This window comes from Hypanus sabinus, chromosome 6 (assembly GCF_030144855.1).
Source record: "Hypanus sabinus isolate sHypSab1 chromosome 6, sHypSab1.hap1, whole genome shotgun sequence".
Lineage (NCBI taxonomy): Eukaryota > Metazoa > Chordata > Chondrichthyes > Myliobatiformes > Dasyatidae > Hypanus > Hypanus sabinus.
Window position 1 is genome coordinate 67914751 of NC_082711.1, and position 16888 is coordinate 67931638.

The following is a 16888-nucleotide window of genomic DNA, read 5'->3' on the forward strand; positions in this document are numbered from 1 at the left end:
TGGAGGTGTCAACCCACTAGGCGTCAGTGATCCCTCATGCGTGTGTGAGGCGCCTGGTATATGCGCGTGCGAGATGCCCGGTATAGGAGTGTCGTGAGGAGTCTGTGCAGGGCTCGGTGTGCACTGTGTCACCTCGGGTACAGGGTTCATAGTTACCGTGGAGTGTTCGGAGTAGTGGTCTGCTGCTCCTGTGGGCGCCAGGTCGCGGACGGAGACCGTGTCCTCCTGCCCATCAGGTAAGACCACGTAGGCATACTGGGGGTTCGCATGTAGAAGGTGAACCCTTTCGACCAGCAGGGAGTATTTATTGCTCCTTACATGTTTCCGGAGCAGCACTGGCCCTGGGGATGTCAGCCAAGCTGGTAGGGTGGTCCCAGTGACAGACTTCCTGGGAAAAGTGAATAGGCGCTCGTGAGGGGTGGCATTGGTGGACGTACATACATAACAGGGAGCAGATAGAGTGGAGTGCCTCGGGGAGGACCTCCTGCCATCGAGAGACCGGCAACCCTTTTGACTTAAGGGCTAAAAGTGTGGCCTTCCATACAGTGGCATTCTCCCTCTCCACCTGTCCATTTCCCCGGGGATTATAACTCGTTGTCCGACTAGTAGCAATGCCCATAGCTAGCAGGTACCGGCGCAGCTCGTCACTCATAAAGGAGGACCCTCTATCACTGTGGATATAGCAGGGATATCCGAACAGAGTGAAGAGCTGGCACAGGGCTTTTATGACGGATGTGGCAGTGGTCTCGGGGCAGGGGATGGCAAAGGGGAACTGCGAGTACTCATCGATAATGTTGAGAAAGTAGACATTGCGGTTGGTGGAGGGAAGGGGGCCCTTAAAGTCAACACTCAGTCGCTCAAAGGCGCGGGTGGCCTTGATAAGTTGCGCCTTTACAGGACGGTAGAAGTGCGGTTTGCACTCAGCGCAGACTTGGCAGTCCCTGGTCATCATCCTGATGTCCTCAAGGGAGTACGGCAGGTTCCGGGCTTTCACAAAATGGTAAAATCGGGTGACCCCCGGGTGGCAAAGATGTGCATGGAGGGCGTATAGCTGGTCGAGCTGTGCGCTGGCACATGCTCCCCGGGAAAGGGCATCAGAGGGCTCATTGAGCCTTCCAGGCTGGTACAGGATGTCATAGTTGTAGGTGGAGAGTTCTATTCTCCACTGCAAAATTTTATCATTTCTGATTTTGCCCCGCTGTTGGTTGCTGAACATGAATGCAACTGAGTGCTGGTCGGTCAGCAAGGTGAACCTTTTGCCGGCGAGATAATACCTCCAGTGCCTAATAGCTTCCACTATGGCCTGGGCTTCTTTCTCCACCGCGGAGTGCCGAATTTCAGGGCCTTGAAGGGTACAAGAAAAGAATGCTACTGGCCTGCCTGCCTGATTGAGGGTAGCAGCCAGCGTGAAATCGGTGGCGTCACTCTCTACTTGGAAGGGAATGGTCTCGTCCACCGCATGCATCGTTGCTTTGGCAATGTCCCCTTTAATGAGGCTGAAGGCCGCGCGGGCCTCAGCAGAGAGGGGAAATGTGGTAGACTTGACCAGGGGGCGGGCCTTGTCTACGTAATGGGGGACCCATTGGGCGCAATAGGAAAAGAAGCCCAGGCACCGTCTGAGGGCTTTGAGGGTGGTGGGAAGAGGGAGTTCTAACAGGGGGCGCATATGGTTGGGATCAGGGCCAATGACCCCGTTCTCCACGACATACCCAAGGACAGCGAGTCCGGTGGTTCCGAACACACACTTGTCCCTGTTATAAGTAAGTTTCAGGGCTTTGGCCACTTGGAAAAATCGTTGGAGGTTGGCGTTGTGATCCGACCAGTTGTGACCACAGATGGTGATATTATCCAGATAGGAAAATGTGGCCTTCAGTTGGCACTGGTCCACCATCCGGTCCATTTCCCTCTGGAAGACAGAGACACCATTTGTGACACTGAAGGGGATGCGCAGGAAGTGATAGAGCCTGCCGCCTGCCTCGAAGGCGGTGTAGGAGCGGTCCTCTGGGCAGATGGGGAGCTGGTGATAAGCGGATTTCAGACCTATTGTCCAGTACACCTTGTACCGAGCTATCTGGTTGACCATATCCGCAATGCGGGGTAGGGGGTACGCGTCAAGCTGCGTGAACCTATTGATGGTCTGGCTATAGTCCACGACCATCCTATTTTTCTGCCCGGTCCGAACAACAACCACCTGGGCCCTCCAAGGACTTGTGCTTGGCTCAGTGATCCCCTCCCTGAGCAGCCACTGCACCTCTGACTGAATGAAGGCCCTGTCCCCCACGCAGTATCTCCTGCTTTTAGTTGCCACAGGTTTACAGTTGGGGGTCAGGTTGGCGAACAGCGGTGGGGGAGGGATCTTGAGAGTGGAGAGGCTGCAAGTGGTGTCAGTAGCGCAGCTGTCAGCATGGTGCTGGGTGGGATGTGTGGGTCAGTGTGTGTGTGTGGTCAGTAGCGGGGTATATGATGAAGTCCCACAAAACTGAGGATTCCTGACAGTGAGTGGTGGGAGGGGCCTGTCACATGCCATAGTCACTCTTTCGAGGTAGCTCTGGAAGTCGAGCCCCAATAGCACAGGCGCGCACAGTTGAGGCATGGCCAGTAGCGCAAAGTTCTGATATTCTGTGCCCTGCACCACCAATGTCACTACACAACCCACCCGGATGTCTGTGGACTGCGACCCAGAAGCCATGGTGATTATCTGGCTTACCGGCCGTGTCGTGAGTCCGCAGCGTTGCACCGTGTCTGGGTAAATAAAACTCTCAGTGCTGCCCATGTCAAACAGGCAGCTAGTCCTGTGCCCCTCCACCAGGATGTCCATCATTGACCTTGCAAGCTGGTGTGGGGCGCTTTGGTCGAGGGTTACAGAGGCCAGAGTTGAACTGCCATCTTGGTGCCCGGTAAGCACCGGTGGGTCAGGGGCAGGGCGAGGTGGCGCCGACAAAGATGGCCGCCCCCATGCCTCACACGAGGCAGGCAGGCAAGGTGGCGGCGACCAAGATGGCAGCCCCCATGTCTCACACGCAGCGCTGCCCAACCCCGCTCGTGGTTCAGACTTACAGACCTTGGCGAAATGGCCCTTCTTCCCACAGCTGGAGCAGGTCGCTTCTTGGGCCGGGCAGCGTTTTCGGGGGTGCTTTTCAAGTCTGCAGAAGTAACACTGTGCGGACTTGCGACTGGCAGCAGTTGTGGTTGGTTTCGGGGAGTTCGTGGACTCACGACCGGCAGTGGGTAGCGGGGTCTGCAGTGGCCACGGAACCGGTGGGGGATTGCGCGGCTGGATAGCGTCAGTGTTGTGCAGAGCAGCCTCCAGCGTGTCGGCCATCACGATCGCCGAGCATATGGTAAGATCAGCATTTTCCAGCAGCCGCTGGCGCACGTACACTGACCTGATCCCCATAACCAAGGCGTCTTGTACTAGCAGCTCCACATGTTGTTCCACCGTCAGACCTTTGCAGTCGCAAGTTCGCACGAGTGTCTGTAGGGCTCGGAGAAACACGGCGCTCGACTTGTCAGGTCGCTGTCGCCACATCGCTAAGCGATGTCTTGCATAGACGGTGTTCACCGGCCGCAGGTACTATCTTTTGAGGGCATCCAGTGCCTCTTGGTAGGTCGGCAGGTCCCTGATAAGTGAGTAAACTTTCGGGGTGACCCTCGAAAGGAGAATTCTGTGCATAATAGCGGGCTCAGTCGCATGAACCTCCTCCTGGTATGATTGGAAGCATAAAAGCCAGAGTTCAAAGGCAAGAGCTGCTTCTGAGTTTTGAGGGTCCAAGTCTAATTTTTCCAGATGTAAAATACTTTCCATGTTTTAAAACTTCCAGTCAATAAAATTGATGCACCATCAATAATTCTCTGAGACGTGAGGCGAGATATCAGCTTTTATTGACTGGAAGAAAGAAGAAGCAGCAATTGACCACCATACTACGCCTTTATACCGGGGTCTGTGGGAGGAGCCACGGTCAGTGGGAGGAGCCACAGGAGCAGTCAGCGGGGGGGGCGTGTCCAGACAGGTATATGTAGTTCACCACATGCCCTTGCACAGAACAGCCTATAAAAATTGGTGGATACTGTCCAGTCTATCACAGGTAAAATCCTCCCCACCACTGAGCATATCTACATAGAGTGCTGTCACAGCAAAGCAGCATCCATCATCAAGGATCTCCACCCATTCTAGGCCGTGCTCTCCTCTTGCTATTGCCATCAGCAAGGTGGTACTGAAGCCTCAGGACCTACACCACCAGCTTCAGAAATAGTTATTACCCCTCAGCCATCAGGCTCTTGAACCAGAGGGGATAACTTCATTTATGCCAACTCTGAACTGAACACAACCTATGGACTCTTCATCTCATGTTCTCGATATTTATTTCTTATTAGTTTTTTCCCCTTTTTGCATTTGCACAGTTTGTTGTCTTTTGCACGTTGGTTGTTTGTCCATCTTGTGTGCGATCTTTCATTAATTCTATTGTGTTTCTTTGTACTTACTGTGAATGGCCACAAAAATGAATTTCTGGGTTGTATGTGGTAACATGTACATTAATAATAAATTTACTTTGAACTAGAAAGAAGTAAATAACAAATATGTAAAGTGAAACCAACTGGATATAGGCAGTTTATAACTGGATTATAGACAGCAATCTAATCCCATGGTTTTGAATGATGTAGACATCCACAAGGCAGAACCTGATTACAGCATTCATCCAAGCTCTAGAGAAGTTAATGACATTCATTAACAATCATCTTAAGGTTAGTACCAATCACCCCAGGGTGGCTAAGAAAACTTTTATTGATTGCTCAGTACAAGAAGCACAAGATGAATTGACCATGATCTCTCAGAATACATTCCATAACCATGCCTATCACATAATAATTTCCCCTTACACAACATTGAAATGTTTGAGTTCTTCACCAATACTGCCCAAAAGTCATGTAATCTCATACACAGTAGGTGCTCCTGGCATCATATCTACTTTTTATGCTATCCAGAAGCAACCATATCACTATGCGGCATTTAGCAAAGACATGCGGATAGCACAGGAAGAAAATCTCTCCACTTCCACTGAGAGGTCTGCCCTCTGTATTGGGCACTGAAGCAGACGAAGGCAGAGCACAGTTACCTCAAAGCTCCAGCGACCCAGATAAAGTGCTGTCAGCGTGAGTGTGCATGTGCTTACTATAACCGTGTTGGGTTGTCCCCATGTGCTCCAGTTTACTCCCACACCCCAAAGGCATGCTGGCCCATTAACTGGCTGGTGTTAATTACCCCGAGTGTAGGCAGGTGTTGGGAGAATAGGTGTTGATGAACATATGAGAGAGAACAAGTGAATAGCTAACAGAGAAATAAGTAGGAGGAATAAATTTGTGGACCAAATGGCTTCCTTCAATTTAATGAGAAAATAAGAAATATTTATCAGATGAAGACGTGGTGTCAATTTATACTTACACATCCAGCCATTCCATAAGCCAATAGTTTGGGCCTACACCTGAAATCTGTAATAGTTAAAAGTACCACATTTAAAGTCAGACAGGTACCATTCTTTTTCCTCTTATGCAATTGCTTACAGGATGATGTTGTACCACTGCATTGTACAGTGGAATTTGTGTAATGATTGTAATTGATAACCTGCACTGATGCCTTCCAAAATTGTTGAACCCTCAAGAACCAGGAGATAAACAGTAAGTCCAATTATTCAGTGGAGCTATCAAGATTTGTCCAAAATTAGACTCATATTAAAGGCAGAAAGTTGAAAAACCAGCAGCCTGGACTACTAAGAAATCAACTTATTAACTCTTTGAAGTTTCTAAGCAATTAAACCTAACAGAAAATCATGAATCATTACATTGATTATCATAACTTCCTAAAGATAGACATTGATCATGTAAGATTAATTCAAAACCTCACTTATTAAACATCTATTCATGGTTTGATGGTTTACCTTTTAATGAGAAATCTGTGCTCTGACTCAAAAATACACATTCACATGAAGCTTTAAAGTTAAGAAGAGATCACCTTTTGCAAACTGAAGATTAACACACAAAAAAAAAATCAAAACAACTGCAACCGTTGGAAATTTTAAACAAAAACAGAATATTTAACAGGTCAGGCAGTACCCATGGAAAGAAAAACAGAGTTAATGTTCCAGGTCAACTACATTTCATCAGAACTTGGTTAAATCTGACATTAACCTTCCAGTTAAAGACAGCAGTGGGAAAAAGAAAAGCAATTTTTTGGAACTTCCATTGCATTAGGCTGCAGTGAGTTACAGTAAAAAAGAAATAGTATATTCTTCCTATTACAAAAGAGTACAAAATTTCAAAACCATTGGCAAATTAGAAATGCTATTAGCCTTTGGTATGTTGCTCATCAAGGTCACCGTTATGATGTTGATGTTACAACTAATATGAAAATTAATTAATTTACATAAATAAAATAATTTTCTTTTCACTTTACCCTAGTCAAAGCAATTACAAAACAGAATTTCCCATGGAGCTTCTGGAACTCTGTGGAAGAGACTTAAACAATGCTTGCACATCTGGCTGTATCCTATAATGCTAAAAGACCTGGCACTTGTGGGAACAGTTGCTGAGAAGATACACCCAATTCATTTACAACAATCACATTTTTTTGCAAAAGATTGATGTTTTTATTAACACTACTTCAAAAATAACCTTGAAGTTGTTTGCAGGTGGCAGTTTCAGGACCCTGCCAATGTCATCTTGAGGGAGTGGTAGAACTCCTGCCAAACATAAAAAGAGCTCAAGTTCCACTCCAGAAATTGAATAAATCACAAACAGTGCAGTACGACACAGAAGGCTGTTCTTCAGATAAGATTCAAGACCAAAGTCACCCTGCTTTCCCAAATGAATACAAAATATTTCATTCCTTTATTAAAAAGGTGAACGATTGCACTCTACTGAATAATATTCAGCCCTCAATTAATAATCAAAGAACCAATTGTCTCGTCATGTCTTTTTGCTAGGAATTACACACACACACACTAACACCCACACCCTAAAATGCCAAATAACATTACAGCGCAAATTAAATAGTCTATTTTCATTGGTGAAGGCTCCATTTAAGGAAGTGAAATGTTGACAGGAAGGTTTCAGAATGGCAGCAATCATTATTTAGTAAAATGTACTATGTTATCCAGCTAGCCTTCCCTTAAAAGAAAACTCTGTCAAGAATTGTATTTTTGATCCAGCATGTAATGTTAGTTTTGAAGAATGACTCAATCTTCATGCCTGAAAAGTGCACAGCATTCATCTGTCTTACTTTCTGTGCACTGCACAGGCAAATGATAAACTTGATTCATGCATAACATCAACTGTAACAGAATATAAAACAAGATCACTTGCTTTTTATGGATTCTATTCAAGTAACTCAGAATTTAAGTTTTTTAAAAAATCATTGAAAAATAAACCAAGAACTAGAACGGGTTAAATGAAGCAATACAGCACAACTTTTACTTTTAGCAAATTTGATCTTTGTGCAACACAAAATAGTAATAAACCTTTGGACTCTCATTTCACTTCTTTTAAAACTTAATCTTGAACTTATATAGTTCTCTGTTTCGTACCAATGTTATTTTCTAGATACTTAAATCTATAATTTTTATATTTTACTACTCAATCCAACATTCACTATGCAGAATTCAATTAGAGTAAATTCTATTTAAAACAACACAGTATCTTGGTTACAAAGTACCTCATACAATATGGAGAAGTTAAACATGAGAAGGACATTCATAACATCCAGTCAGATTCATACATCCTCTTAAGTAATTTTAGTTCACAGATAATAGTCCATCAATTCAGAGTAGCAATTCTATGAGTGATTTTAACCAACCCCATCAAGGGTCAATGTGCAAATGACTTAACACATGCATCAGTTTTACTAATAGTTTCTTTTTACTTAATATTCCTGAGTTAATCCCAAAAGACATAATTTACAACTAAAAATTCTACAGTATCTCTGATTTTATTTTATTTTAAAAGCTTTTAAATTGATAGAATGCATTTGCTGCAATTGCAATTGATGAGAGAGAGTTTGCTGCCGATTCTCGAGTCAGGGAACTCGAAATAAAAAGCAACACTTCAGACTGACTAACATCAAAATAACAACAGTTTGTTTCCCCTCTTGCTGTGGAAGGAGCAGTAAGTCTCTCCCTTATTAGTGAAAGCCTGTAGGATGTCAAAATATTGGAATGAATTGTTAGGTTTTGATGTACGGTAAATCATGGTCTCTCTTTAGGGCTTTGCTGTTGCTTGTATAGTGGGTGGTGGGAATGCTGATGCTTTCCGCTAAAATAACTGGGGGGAGGGGAGGAGGAAGGTTGATGCTACTTTCAAGGATATCTGTGAAGAGTAAGAATTTCAGGTTGTATATTGTATACATTCTCTGATAGTAAATGGAAGTATTGAACTAAAACATTAAAAGTAATATCAGCCAGTAAAAAGTCACACTAAAAATTGTGGGTTAACATTCATATTGAATTTATTTCTCTGTTCAAAGTACAGCACAACTTAGCTACTATCTGTATAAGTAAGTACAGCTGTTTCAACTACATATAGTTTCATCCAGTTATTGTAATCATCACTTACAAGGTTCAACTTTGAATAATGAGAAAGATGAGTATCTACCTATATATCAAACAGTACTCCACTATCAAGATAATAACAGAAAACACTGAAAGTACTCAGCAGACATGAATCAACTTCTCAGGTTGAAGATCTTAAGTCAATGCTGGAAAAGGGATATACTGAGATGGCTTAACTTCCAGTTATGACAGAGGGCAGTCAATCTGAAACATTAACTAGTGCACTGTCCACAGATGCTGCCTCAATTTCTACATTTATTCCAGACATCCAGCATCTTCAGCTTCCTTTGAATTTCAATTGCACTGTTACAGGAATGCAAGTCAATTAAATCCACTGGCAATTAAAGTGGTAGAAGCAAATGGAATAATAAAACGCTTAGGCAGGTACACTAAAATAACAATATGGTTTTGACAAGTAAGATTAAGGATAGTACTATCTAGACATAAGAACATGCAGGGCATTGGAAAATACGGATCATGTGCAGGCAGATAGGTTTAGTTTAATTTGGTATCATGGTCAGCAGATATTATGGCCAAAGGCCCTATTCCTGTTTTGTACTGTTCAATGTTCTAAAAGTGCATTAATATTGCATATTAATGTCTCTGAGTTAAAAACATTCTTTCTGTCTTGAAAAGAGTTAGGAATCCCCAATCCTATACTAAACCAACACATTTAACAGCATCTAACAATTTCTTTATTTCAAGCTAAAATCATTATGTTATTTAGCCCATTGACTGCACGAGCTCCCACAGGGATCAATCAATCCCATCAGTGTCAAAATCCCATTCTTTCCCCATTCCCTTAAAAAATTTTTTTACTTAAGTTCCTTTTGAAATTTGTGATCAATTCTATTCCCACCATCTTTACAAAGCAGAGAGCTCCATATTAAAACTGCTCTCCGTGTAAGGAAAAAGCAGATTTCACTTCAGCCTCTTGTATCACTTACTCGTCATTATAAATCTGTGCCCCCAACTTCTGAACCATCCACTAATGGAAACAGCTTTAGCTGTTCTGTTTATTCTATCAAACTGTCTTGATTTTGTATAGCTTTATTTCAAATGTTCTCTCAATCTTCTTTGCTTAATAGACAGTCTAACCTTCGCACTGAAATTCCTTATCCCTGGAACCATTTTGGTAATTCTTTTCTGTACTCTCTGCAGACCTTCACAAATGCAATACTCCACCTGTGACCTAAGCAAGATTTTCTAAACATTCAACATAATTTCCCTGTTTTCGTACTCATTGCCACAAATTACTGAGCTCAGGATACTGTGGAGAAGCCACTTCAAGAAGCAGATGGTCAAGAATGGGGCAAACATTTATAATGATGTTCTTCAAACATGCCCTGTCACTTCTAACATTTTGTAAGGACATGATGGTATTTTTGTATATTTTATTCCATATCCATACTTCAACCACAAATTTAATTTTATATAACTCTTTCATTTTTTTAATAATTGCTGAATCAAAATTCACCAACATTTATAGAAGCAAGGTGATTTTTAAAAATCTTTTTTTTATCCTACCAGCACATCCTTGTTTTTCAGCAAATCCTATAGAACAATGCCGTTTTACCTGTCACCTCTTCATACTTATTCTGATTAAAGTGTATTACTTTATCTTATTTCAGAAATGATCAGCTCATTAAACTAACTTTTCTATTTCCTCCTATCCTTGCCATTGCCACCATACCTCAAGTGTTCAGACGATAGAATGTCATTCTAGCTTCCTCACACATTAATTATCTATTTTCAAGCAATCTATATCTATCTTCAAGGAATGATCTGAGCACTGACCCATGGAAAACAACATGATCTAACTCTTCTGTCTCTGCCTTGCAGCAGTTTCTGCGAATCATAACTCAATAACAACATTTGTTTTATCAAAAACTTCTTATAAGAACACAAGAAAAGGAGTAGGTGTAGGCCATAAGGCCCCTTGAAGCTGCTCTGATGTACAGTAAAATTGTGGCTGGCCTGATCTTGACAACACTTGCTTACAATGTTCGAGAAAAAATATTAAAGTTCCTGTATTCCAAGTGTCCATCGATCTTTTGAGGCAGATGAATTCTAAAGATTCATAGCTTTGAGCAAGGAGGATCCTCTTCATCTTTGTTCTAAATGGGAAATCACTTATACAATAAAATTATTTTCCCCCTCCCCCACCACAGACCCAGCTTCTACCTTCTACTATGAGGGGAAACATCCTCACTGCTTTTACTTTGTCACACTTCCCACAGAATCATTCGTTCAAAATATCACATTCATTTTTCTAACTACCAAGAACATACAGTATTCCAGCTGTGAATTCATCAACAATACAATCTTACTCTTGCATTCCAACTTATCTGCAGGATTCCATTTGCCTTCCTAAATACTTCAATGTATCTGCATCCTATTTGTTGTATTTCACCCAGATTGGTTTAAAATGTTGCTGTCTCATCTTTTTTCATTTAAACAAAATCCTGGTTTTCTGCTCATACCCTCTTCTCATTACTACCACCAGGGAGGAGGTGCAAAACCTGAAGACCCACACTCAACATTTTTGGATCAGCTTCTTCTCCTCTGCCATCAGATTTCTGAATGGTCCATGAAGACTACTTCGTCATTCCTCTTTTGAACTGTTTGTTTATTTATTTATTTATTTTCCATTGCAATTCATAATAATTTTTGTGTTGCACTGTCAGAAAACAACAAATTTCATGACATATATCAGTGATATACCAGATTCTGATTCAGTTTCAAAAATGGTAACCCTCACGTTATCCTCCACCTACCACAGTTTTCCCCACTAGCTTAACAGTTTCCTTCACAGTTTCTTTGTCTTTCTCTCAGCTCCGTTCAGCATTCCTGGCAGCCTGTGGCAGCACCAACTTGCTTTTGCCACCTATCTTTGTGCTGCTGACATATTCGCAACAATACACATGTTCCTTCCATCTCAAAGTTCATTGTAAACTTTATCAAAGTACATATGCTACCATATATTAACTTGAGTTTCATTTTCTTGCAGGCATTTATAGAAAAAAGAAACACAACTTTACAAAAAACTATACATAAACAAAGACTGGCAAACACCAATGGAAAAAGACAAAACTGCAAATAAAAACAGTGAGAACATGAGCTGTAGTACTGGAAAGTGAACCTGTAGATTGTAGAATTAGTTCAAAATAGTGGCGAATGGAGTTATCCACGCTAGTTCAGGAGCCTGATGGTTGTAGGATAATAACCTTGTGGTGTTGGACTTAAAACTTCTGTACCTCCCGCCTGGTGACAATGGCAGGAAGAGAGAATGGTCTGGATGGTGGAGATCTTTGATGAAGGACGTTGCTTTCTTGTGGCAGTGCTCCTTATAAATGTACTCAATGATGAGGAAGGCTTCATCTGTGATGCACTGGACTGTATCCACCACTTTCTGTAGTCTTTTCCATCTTCTCATTATTGTAGACTGTAAACAGTTGAGGCAGCAATGCTCTGCAGTAACCCACTAACTACAATTTGCCAACCTGAAAGTGATCTATTTCTCCAAACTTTTTGTTTCCCATTAACTAATGCTCTGTCCAAGCTGATATTAAACCAATGCCATGGATGCTTACTATCTGCAGTAATTAACACTAGTATAACTAGTCCATGCAGCATCAGACTGGCAACAACAGTGCTTGAAAGGATCAGGAAATACATTGCCAATATACACGACTGCAGCGTGCACACAACATTGGTATACAAGCTTTTCACAAACTTCATTTAATATGCTTGCATGTCTGCAGTCATTTATGAACTATAAGTTACTAGCTTTAAGTATGTTCCACTGTTTATCTCAATTCTCAAAATTACCACATTTAATCATGCAATATTTTATAGGTTAACATAGTAATAATTTCCAGGAAATTATTTTGGGAGATGCTTCCCTATTCAGAATGGGAAATTTTAAAATCTATCAAACGATAGTCCAAAATGTACCGGCCTTATGTACCTTCAATAATCATTCACAAAACAACACTGCTAAAGACCTGAAAACCAGATTAGTTTCAATCAAAATTCATCAATGTTGATAGAAGCAAGGTGAAGGAACCAAAGGGCAAAGAAATAGAAACAGAATATGTGGAATATTTTAAACACCATTAAATTACATGAATCTTTTGTGCTTCTTGAATGCTGTCAGAATTGCACCACTATTATATCGAAAAATATTAATGTAGTGGCATTGAATTCCATTTTACCAGTGACTGGTTACGCATTTATAAGCAACTTCCATATACTGTGCCTACCAGAGCATCTCAAAGTGCTTTATAATTGACATGGCATCTCAAGCCTCCCTCCATTGCTGAAATGCAGGAAATATAACAGCCGATGTACACACAAACATAAATATAATAACAATTTAATGGTCTGCTTTTGAATTTTGTGTGAATTGTGAGATCATGAAAACACAGATACCTTCTGCTCTTTGAAATAATAGGTAAACATTAATCTCTAATGAAAAGGAAGGCACCATCAACAATTGGGAATTTCCTCAGCAGTGCTTGAGAGCATAGATTTTTAATCTCAAGTATCTTGAATTGGGGATTTGAGGCAGGGAACTGCACGGAATTGAACTCAGAACCTTCTTAGTCAGGCAAGGATGATAATGACCAAGATGCAGCTAATGAAATTTGGTTTGACTTTTAAAGATCCTGTGAGAGAGGCATCATGTTTATAACATATTCATAAAATTTTAAAAATCTCAAAGCTATTGAACTAACAGCGTGGTATAAATATCACAGAAAAATTCCACTTCAAATTTATACAGCTAACTATATTCAACCTAATCATAAATCAGAGTCGATAATTCCGATGGGCCTCACCATTTACCTCGGGAGTGCTTTACTTTCCAGTGAAAATCTCACCTGTATAAAGAGAGATGACATAAAATGTTCACCACGTCAGTATCGATCTTACCTTGATGATGCTGCTCCTACGAGGGATGCCTGGTTTTCCATCTTGGGATGGTGCTGTTGCTGGTGAAGGTGTGTGTGTGTCTGCTCTGGGACCTGATGGCAAGACTCCTATCGCTGCAGTCACTGGCTCTTCTCCCACACAGTCTCCGTTAGATACAGCTTCAACCCCCTCCTTTTTGGCCCAGGAGGGCGAAACAGAACATGAAGGCACCAGAGACGGGACACCACGTTCCGCCTTTCCTTCCGCCATGGCTTTCTTTTTTAAAATAACAACTTACAAAAACAAAACTAAACAGGGCAAGGTTGACTTTCAATTCTTTAAATTAAAAGAAAAGAAACGGCGATTGTCTACAACGTGCATGGTATATAAATTATACTGTTAAATTGCAAGAAAATATCCAAATACGTGTTGAAAACCTCCCGCTATAACAGTGACAGTCCCTCTTGCACACGAACCAACTGCTGCCACCAACCGAAATTCTTCTCAGCTCGCAACACGGGAACAAAACGTATCACAAAGCCGCAACATTTACATTTCTGCGCCTCTGATGTTATCTCGACCAATCCATGACAGGGATGCGCTAGAGTTGCAGATGCAGGATTTCAATAAGAGCCGGAATATTACAACAAGTAATGCAACGAGCTCCAGCCCTGACAGCCCAGGACTCCGGTTGCGTCTGTTTCCCCGGTGACAGGCTCGCGCTCCACCTCGCTGATTGACAGTTCTCGCCTTGTTTTTTCGCACTCTTAGAAAGGGGCGGGAACTCGAGATGTCAATCATCGGTCACGACGACGGCTCCTGCCAACAAGGAAGCACCTGATCGTAACAATTCCCTCTGGCCCCGCCCCTGCACACACACCTTCTTCCTGTCACAGAAGAGCGCGCTGCCAGTAATGCTTCCAATTGGAGGAAGAAGAGAACAAAGGAAGAAAATGATTGGCTGTTACATCACAATTGCGAACGTTTTATCGCAACGCTGCTGCTCGTGGTATTGACTAATAAGCCTAACTGGACGGTTAACAATGAAACTGTCTTAGAGTGAGAGAGAAGAACTGAAAATCTTTCAATTTGTCATCATGGTAACGTGCATTTGAGCAGTCTGTTACTGATGCGACTTGCTTTATGTGAGAGAGTAAGCAGTTACAAATTCAGGGGTGTTAACATTTCGGATGGCCCGTTCTAGGCCCGGCACTTAGATGCAATCATGAAAAAGCCGCCAGCTTCAGCTTAAAAGCTTAGCAAGTCACTAAATTTTCTAACAAACTTATACAGATGTACTGTTGAAAACATCCTGACTGGTTGCATAATGACCTAATCAAAGAGCCACCACCATAAGGGTCTTTGCCCTCTTCTCACTTCTACCATTAAACAGGAGGTACAAAGCCTGAGGACCCCATCACTAAGTGCAATTACAGTTACCTTATTACAATCATCAGGTTCTTTATCTTACCGGTACAACCTGTACCTTAGCAATGGAATTCTATCAGCCTCCTCTTACATGGCAACACTTGTTCCTGAATGTCTTTTTGTTCTGCACTGACTTGCTTTTGCACAGACTTCTCTCTATTCAAATATAATTTATATACTTTGTTTAATTTTTATTGTTTTGTCTGTACCAACATGCTTGTGATGTTGCTTTTTTCATTGTACCAATATTTTCACAATACTTTGTGCATATAGTTAAACTCAACTTGACGTCTTGGGAAAGTAACCTCCTGCAGAAATAAAATAAAAGCAGAAACTGCTGACAACATTCATCAGTTTAGATAGCATCTGTACAGAAAGAAACAAAGTTTTGAATTGGGAAAAAGAAAAAAATGTGTAAATTTAAGCTGCAGAATAAGGCAGGAGAGATAAAAGGAACGCTGAGGTCAGTTCATATGAGTAAATGAGGCAACTAGAGGGTGATTATACTTCCTTATCTGTGTTAAGTCTTGCATTATGTCTGTGCTGTGTTGTCTGTATCATATCAGGGTCACGGGACAAAGCAAGCAGGTCTTACTGTGCCGAGAGAACTGAGCTCAAATCACAAATAGTCAACTTACAATATAAATAGCCAGTTCAGATATGGAAAGAAAAAGTAAGCTACCTGCAGTTGTAGTATTCAATAATGAGTCTGGAGGACTGCAGTGTGCCCAGATGGCCGATGAGGTATTGTTCCTCAGACTTGGTAGGGCTTTACTACAGAGAGACAAGTGATAGTGGGATGGAGAATTAAAAAGGCAAGCAACTGAAAACTCAGTCGTTTTTGTAGATTGTGCATATGTGCTCTACAAAGTGATGATTCAACTTTGATCCACTAGATATAAATAATGCTGCCCCACTAGCCTTTTATACTTGTTAATGCCACTTTGAAGTTCCATTCTCTGTTTAATTCATCAATTTTGAAGATTTGAGCATTTAAAACTGGAAGATTTTAAGAGTTGATAATAAGTGTCCAGGAGTTAGGGTGGAGGGTAAACTTGGCAAGTTTAGCAAACCCCGGCTGATAGATATTAAGAAATCATAAATTGTGTCTAAGAGGTCAGGATTCAGCAAATCCCTTAATGAATACAAAAAGGTTAAGAATACTCTTAAGAAGCAAATCAGGATGGCAAAGAGAGAATATGAAATTGATCTGGCAGTTAAAGTTAAAGATAATCCCAAGAGATTCTATAGCTATATAAAGAGTAGGATGGTGGCTACAGAAATAATAGGTCCCTTTAGAGAACAACAAGGCTACCTATGTCTTGAGCCCTGGGAGATAGGTGTGATTTTTAATTAGTATTTATTCTTGATGTTTACTGAGGACAAAATTATGGTTGCCTGAGAGATAAGGGATATAGATGTTTTTGAGACATTCACATTACCAAGGAGGAGGCATTTGCAGCCTGACAGCGCATTAGGTAGGAGAATTCCCAGGCCTGACTGAATGCATCCTCAGACTTTGAAGGAGGCTAGAGACGCAACTGAGGAGCCAATGTGGAGATTGTTGCTTCAGCACTAGCTGCTGGTGAAGTTCCCAACGACTGTAAGGTGGCTAATGTTGGTCCATTACTTAAAAGGGGTCGCAAGGATAAGACAGGGAATTGCAAGCTGCTTAGCCTGACATCAGTAGTGGGGAAGTTACCGAAGAAAATTCTGGGGATCTGGATCTACAAGTATTTGGATAGTCAGAATCTGTTTAGGAGGAGTCAGCATAGTTTTGTACATGGGGAGTTAGTTTTGCTTGACAAACATTTTAGAGTTTTCTGAATAGGTAATCTAAAAGATGGCTGAGCGGAGCATAGTGGATGTAGTCTATATGAACTTAAGCAAGATTAGCTTCCATGGAATCCAGGAAGAGCTGGATAGGCAGATTCAAAATGGGCTCGTAG

General features: G+C 41.8%; 1 protein-coding gene across 1 annotated transcript in view; it reads right to left on the minus strand.

The window, feature by feature from the left end:
- The window catches only part of LOC132395559 (inactive phospholipase C-like protein 2), a 224772-nt gene extending 210544 nt beyond the window's left edge, over window positions 1-14228 (minus strand). The window contains exon 1 of the mRNA XM_059972348.1: window positions 13533-14228. Within this exon, the coding sequence (XP_059828331.1) occupies window positions 13533-13781 (249 nt within the window). The 5' untranslated portion in view covers window positions 13782-14228. The remainder of the gene's footprint in view (window positions 1-13532) is intronic.
- Window positions 14229-16888: the final 2660 nt, after the last annotated feature.